The sequence below is a fragment of the Halichoeres trimaculatus genome, unplaced genomic scaffold (genome assembly GCF_033239565.1).
Source record: "Halichoeres trimaculatus isolate MK-OKI-2021-1 unplaced genomic scaffold, fHalTri1.1 fHalTri1_scaffold_13, whole genome shotgun sequence".
Classification (NCBI taxonomy): domain Eukaryota; kingdom Metazoa; phylum Chordata; class Actinopteri; order Labriformes; family Labridae; genus Halichoeres; species Halichoeres trimaculatus.
Window position 1 is genome coordinate 62,351 of NW_027437191.1, and position 11,764 is coordinate 74,114.

Consider the following 11,764-nt stretch of genomic DNA (forward strand, 5'->3'; position numbering starts at 1 on the left):
GAACTGGTAAACAATTGTGCTTTCGTCACACACTTACTGAAATGAGTAAATCAGAGTACTTATCCGTTTCCTTAGCCTTTTCGGTGTTGATTTGTCTCATTCAGCATGTTGTCTAGTCTTTTTGGAGTTTCTCGCCCCGCAAAGCGTTTTGGTTCATTACAGCGACTCTCTGATGCAGATTCAAGAAAGAACGAGGAATTATTATGCTTTTGTGACAATAATACTGAAATGAGCAAAACAGAGTACAGGTTCATGTAATTCCGTGTCCTGAGCCTTTTCTGTGCTGTTTTTGCATCCAGCATGTTATTGTAGTGCTTCTTATGGTCATGGCAAATTTCTGCATTCTCAGTCATCTTTAGCTTTTTCCTGCAAATGATGTGATATTTGACCCCCCAAACGTGAGAAACTTTCAGATTCAAGGGAAGACAATGGCGAATAAGAGTTTAAAGTTTGATTAAATAATATGTCACTTTTATGCTTTTCTCGCTAAAGCAAAGCGCTCTCGGTGCTTACCACGACTCTATGATGCAGGTTCATGGGAACAGTTACACAATTGTGCTTTTGTCACACACTTACTGAAATGAGTAAATCAGAGTACGTTTCCGTTTCATGAGCCTTTTCGGTGTTGATTTGTCTAGTTCAGCATGTTGTCTAGTCTTTTTGGAGTTTCTCGCCCCGCAAAGCGTTTTGGTTCATCACAGCGACTCTCTGATGCAGATTCAAGAAAGAACGAGGAATTATTATACTTTTGTGATACTTATAATTAAATGAGCAAAACAGAGTACAAATACTTGTAATTCCGTGTCCTGAGCCTTTTCTGTGCTGTTTTGGCATCCAGCATGTTATTGTAGTGCTTCTTATGGTCATGGCAAATTTCTGCATTCTCTGTCCTCTTTAGCTTTTTCCTGCAAATGAGTGATATTTGACCCTCAAAGCGTGAGAAACTTTCAGATTCAAGGGAAGACAATGGCGAATAAGAGTTTAAAGTTTGATTAAATAATATGTCATTTTTATGCTTTTCTCGCTAAAGCAAAGCGCTTTTGGTGCTTAACCACGACTCTATGATGCAGGTTCATGGGAACTGGTATACAATTGTGCTTTTGTCACACACTTACTGAAATGAGTAAATCAGAGTAGGTTTCCGTTTCCTGAGCCTTTTCGGTGTTAATTTGTCTAGTTCAGCATGTTGTCTAGTCTTTTTGGTGTTTCTCGCCCCGCAAAGCGTTTTGGTTCATTACAGCGACTCTCTGATGCAGATTCAAGAAAGAACGAGGAATTATTTTGCTTTTGTGACAATAATACTGAAATGAGCAAAACAGAGTACAGGTTCATGTAATTCCGTGTCCTGAGCCTTTTCTGTGCTGTTTTTGCATCCAGCATGTTATTGTAGTGCTTTTATGGTCATGGCAAATTTCTGCATTCTCATTCATCTTTAGCTTTTTCCTGCAAATGTTGTGATGTTTGACCCCCAAAACGTGAGAATCTTTCAGATTCAAGGGAAGACAATGGCGAATAAGAGTTTAAAGTTTGATTAAAATAATATGTCACTTTTATGTTTTTCTCGCTAAAGCAAAGCGCTTTTGGTGCTTAACCACGACTCTATGATGCAGGTTCATGGGAACTGATGATCATTGCACCTTTCTGCATTCCCTGTCCTCTTTAGCTTTTTCCTGCAAAATCTGTTATATTTAACACTCAAAACGCGAGAAACTTTCAAATCTAAGGGAAAACGATCGCGAATAAGTGCCCTTAAAAGTTTAAAGTATGATTTTGAATAATATGTCAATAATAGGTTTTTCTCGCTAAGGCAAAGCGTTTTGATTCATTACCACGACTCTGCGATGCAGGTAAAAGAGAACTGTGGAATCATTGTGCTTTTGTGACACATTCACTGAAACGAGTAGTTTAGAGTACATTATCCGTGTCCTGAGCCTTTTCGCGGTTGCTTTGTCATACAGCATGTTGTCCTGTCTCTTTGGCGTTTCTTGCTCCGCAACGCATGACATAAGAACTGAAATGAGCAAATCAGAGTACAAATCCATGTAATTCCGTGTCATGAGCCTTTTATGTGCTTTTATGGCTAAAGCAAAGCGTTTTGGTTGCCTACTTTACATCGACTCTATGATGCAGATTAATGGGAACTGTAACAAAATTAAGCTTTTGACACTACTACTAAATGAGTAAATCAGAGTACACTTCCAGTGTCTTGAGCCTCTTCCTTGCTGTTTTGTCATACAGCATGGTGTTGTTGCGCTTTTGTCATTACACATCAATACCTCTGCTCTCTCTCTCCTTTTTAGCTTTTCATATTTGACATAGAACACACACGAGTTACATCAAAATGACTTCGGAAACAGTCCAACATGTTTTCATGAGAACTTAAAGCACGATTTATAATATATATTTTTTTCATTTTCCTTTATCGCTCTGCAAACCTTTTTTCTTTCACTAAACAGGTCCATTGGTATTGCCGTCCTCACTACTTTGTCACTTAATCACTTCTGTGTGATCTATGTTGTACAAAAATCCATCTTATTCACTGTTGTGCGTTTACAGTGCTGTTTTGGCACCCGGCATAGTACTGTTGTGATTACTGTCATCGTTTCATATTTCTGCTATCTCTGCCCTCCATAGACTTTTCCTGTGTTGCATTCGTATCCAGGAGAAAACAATCGGAAAAGGTGTGTTCAAGAGTGATTTTGAATGATGAACAAAAAGCTTTCAAAATCAAACATCAAACGCTTGAGTTACCTACAAAAAGCTGACAGACGCAATAAAGATGTCTTCAGCAGCTCAAATCATAAATTGAATCATGGCATGGTGTTTTTTGCTCTGCAAAGCCTTATATGCATAAAACTGTGATGTGCTCTTTATTTCGATCAGTATTTAATTAACACATAATTGCTTTTAAGCTCATGTCACATAGCTTTAGGTAATACTTTTTGAATGAGTTGTAACGACGTGCTATTTCACTCTGCAAAGGTAGAAACTCAGCTATGGCTTCTAAAAACATGAGCGGTTGTTGCTTTTTAGGGAAAAAAATTACAATATTATCACTCATAATATTTTTATGTGCTTCAGAATGCGATATCAGCAAGTTTTACTGCCTTTATGGTACTTGGAACTAAAACGTGCAAAGCTGCACATTGTGACCACAAGATGGCAGCATGTGACTACAAGTGAAATCACCGAACAACAATTTCATCTTCAGTATTTAGGCTGAGCATTATTGAACTGGAAAGGTGCCTTGCAGAAAATGCGTTGAAAGGCTGACACCAGGCTTTGTGAAATTAATTGCACAAAAGCAGTGCATGACAACTGAAAATGCAAAAAATGTAAAATAAAACTACATAAAGTTGTGGTACAAAGCAATGAATGACAAAATGTGAAATAATATTGCACAGAGCAGCAAAAACATTTGCCTGTGGAAAGGCAGTGAAGATCATTGTCTTTACACCCCAGGAATAAACTACTTTCTGGGAAGAACCAACCACTTCCACAGTAAGTGATACTTCATCATGTAAAGCCTAAATGAAAAACATACACACAGATGCATGCATGATGCATGCACACACACACACGCACACACACACACACACACACACACACACACACACACACACACACACACACACACACACACACACACACACACACACAAACGAAAGTTGAGTTTATGTGTATATTCACGTGTAGTCTATTATTGTCTCATTTTAGTCCGTTGGAGCTATTCAGTGACCTGATCCCCATCCATTCACAAGACACCAGGCTTTGTGAAATTAATTGCACAAAAGCAGTGCATGCCAACTGAAAATGCAAAAAATGTAAAATAAAACTATAAAAGTTGTGGTACAAAGCAATGAATGAAGAAGAAGATCTAAACCACCAAGCTACAACCTCACAAGTGAGGAACACCTTAGCTACATTGCCACAAAAAATAAAACCAAACCAAAGCAATCAAAAAAAAAAAAAAACAATACAAAAGGGCAAAAAGGTCAACAGGAAAACACAGCAAGACGACCAGCCATGTCACTTCTGTAAGGCTCGCCATGGTAACCCTGATGATCCAAAGGCAACAGAGGCATGGATCATCAAGTCTCTAACTGCTCGGTCAGGTGCCATGAGAGCTATGGCGAAAAGAACGGCATCTGTGGCGATGACGGCTTCACCTGTTAGGAATGTGTCTAAATTGGTGTTTTAAGTAACAGTTTTTGCATAAATCCCATTTTAAGGCCTAGTAGGTTGCAGTTTTTATTGTTTTTATCTATGTGTTTTATGCCAAAGTTCACATTGCCATTTGCGATGAGCATATCAGTCGGTGTCTATTTATTCATTCATTTATTCATCATTTACTTATGTAATCAATTGTCCTGATAATATGCAATTGTTCTAATAAATTATGTTGCCACATCGATAGTTGTTTTACAATAAAAATTAATGACTATCCCTTTGCAGCTGGACTGGCCCAACTTACCCGATAAGGGTCCCATTTTACCTGATCAGCTGACCCATTTTACCTGAACTCTGCTTGTGTAAAAAAGTTGGCACAGCTGACCTATCAAGACCTGTAGGGCCTAAAAAAAAAAAAAAAAATTACTGCAAAGGTAGAAACTCAGCTATGGCTGCCAACACAAAATGTAAAGGAAACAACCACTATTATTAGCCATAAAACCACATTTTAACAGAATGCATTGTTTTTTGTAAATGCCTGAAGCTATTTACCAAGAAGTGGCCCAATTTAGCTGATGTCACCCAACATTGTGACCACAAGATGGCAGCATGTGACTACAAGTGAAATCACTGCAAAAACATGTCTTCATCTTCAGTATTCAGGCTGAACAATATTGAATTAAAGATACACCACCCACCCACCAAACCACTTATGAAATTAATGGTACAGGCGTAATTTTAGTATGTTCTGTCTGATGTGCGCGCTGCACATGATCTCATGTGTTCACCTCTGCTTTATTGTTCGAACGGTGGCACAGCAGCAGCCTTTGGTTTTCTCTTCAAGCCCCTCAAACCTTTTCTGAAGATTTTCTGAGTTTCCTATCTCTCATTTACTTGCAGGAAGCCTTGTCTCCATTGTAACTCCACATCACTCATCCTTCCTTGCTGGACATGACTGACCTGTTTTCTTGAGCTCCATGTCATTTAAATCCTCTTCACCTTTGGCTGCTATAGAAATACAACGACAGTTACTGACAACATACTTTAAACAATTGTAAGAATAGAATAAAATAAAATAGGTAAGAATAGGTAAGAATAGGTAAGAATAGAATAGAATAATTTTATTGTAATAGAATAGAATTTCCCCAAAAGGAAACTTAGTTAATACAAACAATGAAAATAACGTGGATTTGAGTCTTAATGGTCAGCGTGTGTGAGTCCCTTCCCTATCCAAAACACAGACAGACAGTCCTCCTCACTAGAGGTGGGCGATACTGGGACTTTTGGTATTGATCCGATACCAAGTAAATACAGGGCCAGTATGGCAGATACAGATACAGATAGAGATACAGATACAGACACAGATTCAGATACCGATACTTTTTAATATTAAGGGTTGATGTATCATCGAGCTGCAGACCTTAAGGTGTTTTTGTGATTTTTTTTTTTGATTATGTTGTTAAAACCTAGGACAAAATTTTGGCAAAGTTTGAAGGTGACTACAAATTAATTTAGTGTCATTATAAATTATATGTTAAGAAACAATACAACGGTAACAAAACAAATTTTACCCAAAACATTGGGATTTTTTTTAAAGAAACTAAAGTGCAAAAAATTGTCACTTTAAGGTAAAATTAAAACAAATTCTTCTTTAAGGTACAGAGACTACAATACAAAAAATAAGTAAATAAATAAAATGTTCCCCCATTATTGCACTCATTTTTTAAAAAGAGTAAAGTATAATGAAATACCACACCAGAATAAATTTCCTCTACCCCTCACTCACAGTAGTCTCCTCCTGCATTCACATGAATCATGCAAGTGTGTGTCTCATTATGGTCACTTCTATCATCCCCGGCCCAGATTAAGGAAGAGGGTTGCTAATTAGACATTTAAAAAAAAAATGGACGGAAGACAGTTAATTTGTAGTTGTAGTAATTTTGTAGTTGATAATGATGTTGTGTTTTACCTGCTTTCTCTCTTCCATTGTTATTTCTCTGCCCTACAAAGTCCATGACAATTACATGCACATGAATTATTCTGCAGATTAGACAGCAGCGTCATTTAGTGACTTTTAGTGACTTTGTGGACAGTCAATAGTGACTTTCCTTACTGAGGAGTTGGCATGTTGAAACTGGCAATGTTTCACTCAGCTTTAATGATGTTCGAAATGGTAAACAGTCTCATTCTTTCAGGTATTTCATGACTATACATGATATAATTGATTAAAGATTATCTGTTAATGGTGGATTATTTGGGTATATAGTAATCTGGGGTGTTAAAAACAACAACAATTTACACCGAACTCAACCGATAACCGTGACTACAAAACCGTGATAAAAACTGAACCGTGGATTTTGTGAACCGTTCCATCCCTACTTCATCACACACTTCAGTTGGTAGAGCATCCTGTCTCTTATGGAACTCCTGAGCGCAGTGAGTGTGTGTTGAAATTTTCAGTTTGCAAACCAAAAGCAATTCAATGATACTTGTTCAGTAAACAGCAGTGACTGCATGCAGAGTTTTTAATCCTAAGGCGTAAATTAATACAAGACCACATCTCTAACAAAGACATAAAAATTATGAGTGCTTCGCATTATGTTGAAGAGATATAGTGTACTTTATAGTGGACGTGAGAGATTAAGTGTTGGTGAACGATAACCATGTGTGAATGATACAGCATTCATTTACAGAAGTCTGTGCTTCAGTGTAAGGGGGCCCCCAAATGAAATTTGCCTAGGGCCTCATACTCACTTGGGCCCTGTTGTATTATTTGGTTGCAAAGGGAAACTGATATCATGGAACCAAAAATATGGCCCCAATATTGTGCAGATCTACTACTCATGCTTAGCTAAAGGGGTGATTCAGATAAATGTGAGGGAAGAAAAAAGCATTTCAAACAGGAATAAAGATATCGCCTCATCTTAGAAATAGAATGGACCTTCAGAAGTCTAGAAGTGTACCAAGTGTAACACAGAGATCAGTAGCTTTATACATACTATGTAGTCTTATGTGCATATACAGGAATTTTTTGGGGAAATTGTTTCAAAGTGTGCTTTTTAACAAGGATTGGAGAATGGACCCTTGTATGCCTTCTGTTGGGGTTAAACTCAAGAACACCTATACTGAAGAACTGTGGAATGTTGACCTATGCTGCAAGAAAGTTTGTAACTTAAATGGATTTCAGAAAAGCCACCAACCCTCTCAGAATGGCACAAAGTTATATTTGCTCTGCTTCCCATAGATTATTTGACATATCGCACCAAAAAGGAAAATTGGAACATTTCATCATATATGGACTCCCTTTCTTGATTATGTGGGAGCGAGAATGTGTAAGGTATTCTGGCAGATGCATCCTAGACTGAAGGGGGTTAGCTAAAAGAGAAGGAGAGGCTCTGTTGTCTGTATCAGTTCATTCCCCGTATTTATCTATGTTTATTGTGTGTAAGTTTTGTCATGTTCATCTGTGCTGTGCCTGTATACAAGTTCGGGGGACTGTGTTGATTGAGTGGGAGAGAATAGAACAGAAAAGAATAGAATAGAACTTTATTGTCATTGTAACATGTACAACGAAATTGAAATCACGGCAGCAATCAAGAAAACAAAAGTAAGAAAGTGCAAAAAGGTCCATAAGAAAATAGATGATGACAGCTTGTCCATCATTCTCCAATTCAACCAGCCTCCACCTCCACAGGGTCCAGGACTGAGCTTCTTCAGTCATGCTCCATCTCTGTCTCCTGTATCCTGTCTGCTCACAGCAGGTGAAGCTCTTCCAACATGGCGTTGGTGTCTGATGTTAGCTTCGTTAGCCATGTTTATGAATAGCATGATGCGACTCTGCCCTCTGGTTTTCCCTCTATTGCTGGGTTAGCACAGCTAGCTCGTCCATCTTATTGGAGATAGATCCTACGTCCCCAATAACGATGGATGGAAGGACAGGTCCATATCGTCACTTCTTAGCTCACACCTGAGAACCAGCATGTCGTCTTCACCTCCTTCTCCTCACCTTGTGGGAAGACATCACCAGTTAGCATTGACATGCTACAGACTGCTAACAGCTGAGTTCACATGTAAACAATGTGGCCATGGTTACATGTAGGATCTCCAGACAAACACAGGAGCAAAAATAGTAAAAATATCACTGAAGCCAAAAAAAGTTTGGTGTCCATGACCAACAAATGAGCCAAACAAAGAAATGATCTACTCCAAATACAAAAATTACGAAAAAGAGACAAAAAAAATGACAAGAAATGGACAAAAAAAGAGAGAGCTGCTGCAAAAGGCAGCCATAGCCAACAGGGCGCCACCTCGCTCTGTGTTTCTGACTGTATGATGATCCATAATAGGAATACTTGAGTCCAGATCAATGTGATAGGATGACAAATGCCCACATAAAAGTTATGTGGGTGATTTAATCAGTTATTATGTGAGTAAAGCAGGGTCACATTATCTGATGGCTACGCTGTTGTCTCCTTACAGCATGTTCTTAAATAGTTGTTTTTTTTAATTATAGCCACAACACTCATTTTATATTTTTACTTATTTATTGAACATGTTTAGAGGGATTACATTATATAACGATCGTGAAGATATAGATGAAGTATAGATAAACTAAAACGTAAATTTAAAAGGATTTGTACATGTATCTCATGAGAGCAGGCACAGCAAACTACATATTTGAAACAGTTCATATAGACTTTTACATAAAATGTAGCTCTTAGCAAACGTAGATTATAGTATATATTTCCTTTAAAAGTCGCCTGATCTAATGTAGGGTTTTCAGTTCCTGGGTTATGTAGCTGTATATACGATTGTTTCTCCTTTATCAGTAGGAAGCCATCACAAGCGGTGCTTACTTGTGGGTAGCAGATAAAGCAACATCAATCGACTGCTTTGTATAAATTACACCCAATTTCTACAGATTTTGCAAACATTTACCCCAGATGTATCTTTGAGTACACCATTTACGTAACTCAACTTCTCCTCCTCTTTTTTGGACAATGCACATGTGTGCATTGTCCAAAAAAGAGTCAATGCCTGCCATCGCCCCCTGCGGTCACATATTCCGATGGTCACAGATTTCAGTGCAGCACCGTTCAGACATCTAGCTGCATGTAATTGTTTATTTCGTCCACTAGATGTCACAGTAAAACACATGGTGTTACGATTGGATCTCTGCGGTCACGTGAGTCTGTGGTATCATTTCCGGTTTTTCCTTTACTCTGTGTACAGCACGGTCGTGTCGTTCGCTCTCAATCTATCTGTTGTTTTACTTGTTACGGACTTTCACTCTTTTCAATCTTGCCATCTTATCGATCTATAGTAGTTTACACCAAGCACTCTGCCTTTTTTCCCACAAGGGTGTATACTTTTTCGGTGTTTCTGACGACTGGTTTTCTGTTAGCCTTTTAGCTCCCCAGCACTAGCGATGTCTCTCCACTCCAGCTCCAGCTCTCACTCTGACTCTCCTTCTGCGGCTCGTTTCTGCCCGATGTGTCAGATGTTTAGTTATTCCTCTTCCTCCTTTACAGATAATGATATTTGTATTAAATGTAGCTTATTTGTAGCTCTGGAGGCGAGGGTTTCTGAACTGGAGACGCGGCCCCGCACCGAAGCTAGGCCACATTTAGCTAATGCTAGCCAGCCCCCTGTAGCCGGTGCGGGCCGTCTTAGCTTAGCCTCCCCCCCGGCAGATCCCGAGCAGCCGGGATGTAGTGGCTGGGTGACCGTGAGAGGGAAACATAGCCGCAAGCATAAAAATCGCACGCCGGACAGCCGTAACGTTCACATTTCCAATAAATATGCCCCTCTTAGCAACACACCTGCTAGGAAACTCAACACTCTGGTGATTGGTGACTCGGTAGTACGGAATGTGAAATTAGCGACGCCAGACACCATAGTTCAGTGCCTCCCGGGAGCCAGAGCGGGCGACATTGAAGGCAACTTAAAACTGCTGGCAAAGGATAAACGTAGATTTCGTAAGATAGTTATACATGTCGGCGTTAATGACTCCCGACGTCGCCAGTCGGAAGTCACAAAGATTAATGTGGAGTCGGTGTGTGCTTTGGCCAAAACTATGTCGGACTCGGTAATTTTCTCTGGCCCCCTGCCAAATAGGGCAAATGATGAGATGTTTAGCCGCATCTCCTCATTCAACCGCTGGCTGTCGAACTGGTGTCCAGATAATGGCGTGGGTTTTATAGACAACTGGCGATCCTTCTGGGGCAAGCCTGGTCTAATTAGCCGAGATGGCGTTCATCCCACTCTGGATGGCGCAGCTCGTTTAACTAGAAATCTGGCTGATTTTATTAGTTTACCCATCTGACAACTCAGAGTGGAGACCAGGCAGCAGAGCAGCAGTCCTACACGCTCCTCTGCGTTTCCCTTAGTGCAGTTTCCCAGCCACTCCTGTTGTAACATAGAGACTGTGTCGTTTCCCCGACCGAGACCCTTTTTCTATAACAATAAAAATAACAATAACAACAATAATTATTATAACAACAACTACTACTTTAATAATAATAATAATAATAATAATAATAATAATAATAATAATAATAAAGGAGTGAATTATGATAATCTTATAAAAATTAAAACTTCCGGTGCGGATGAACCACATGACGTTAAAGTCAAATGTGGTTTGTTAAATATTAGATCTTTATCATCTAAAGCTGTGCTAGTTAATGAACTTATATCAGATTATCACATTGATTTACTTGCTCTGACTGAAACCTGGCTGTGTGAGGGTGAATATGTTAGTTTAAACGAGTCCACTCCTCCCAGTCACCTTAATACTCATAACCCTCGAGACACAGGCCGTGGGGGGGGAGTGGCAGCTATCTTTAACTCTAGCTTTAATATTAGCACTAGACCTAAACTAGGCTTTAGCTCTTTTGAAAGTCTTTTTCTCAGTTTCTTGCATCCAGCTGTAAAAACCGCGCAACCGTTTTTGTTTGTTATCGTCTACCGGCCTCCTGGCGCGTACTCTCAATTTCTCTCCGACTTTTCAGAGTTTCTTTCTAATATCGTTCTTCTGTCGGATAAAATTATCATTGTCGGTGACTTTAATATTCAGGTGGACGTCGTTGACAATAGTCTTTGTATTGCCTTCATGTCTTTACTGGATTCTTTTGGTTTCACACAGTCTGTGAACCATCCTACTCATCGCTTTAACCACACCTTGGATCTTGTTCTTGCTTATGGCGTGGAACCTGTCAACTTGGCTGTCTTGCCGCAGAATCCTCTTCTGTCGGATCATTTCTTCATTACTTTTGAATTCTTGCTGTCGGATTTCTCACCTGCGAACAAAATCATCTTGTCCAGGAACTTGTCTGACAGAGCTGTAGACATTTTCAAGGAAGCTATTCCTGCTGCCTTGAATTCTTGCTCTACTTTTGCAGAGAGCTCTTGTGCTCCCTCTCAGCTTGATCAACTTGTTGCGGATACCACGGGTTCTCTTCAAGCCGTCCTCGATTCAATTGCTCCGCTCAGACAGAGGACTCTCAGACGACATCGTTCCGCTCCGTGGTACAACGCTCAAACTCGTGAGCTCAAACAACAATCGAGGAAATTAGAAAGAATATGGCGTTCGACT

At 39.5% G+C, this 11,764-nt stretch overlaps 1 protein-coding gene across 1 annotated transcript; it reads left to right on the forward strand.

Moving 5' to 3' along the window:
* The first annotated feature begins 9,340 nt into the window (after positions 1-9,340).
* Positions 9,341-10,499, forward strand: LOC141802368 (uncharacterized). Its single transcript, XM_074685917.1, has one exon. It carries the CDS (start codon positions 9,599-9,601, stop codon positions 10,493-10,495), a length of 897 nt encoding a protein of 298 aa, XP_074542018.1. The 5' UTR covers positions 9,341-9,598; the 3' UTR covers positions 10,496-10,499.
* The last annotated feature ends 1,265 nt before the right edge of the window (positions 10,500-11,764 follow it).

Coding starts and splice junctions, on each gene's coding strand:
- LOC141802368 (XM_074685917.1), top strand. CDS start 9,599: ATGTCTCTCCACTCCAGCTCCAGCTCTCACTCTGACTCTCCTTCTGCG.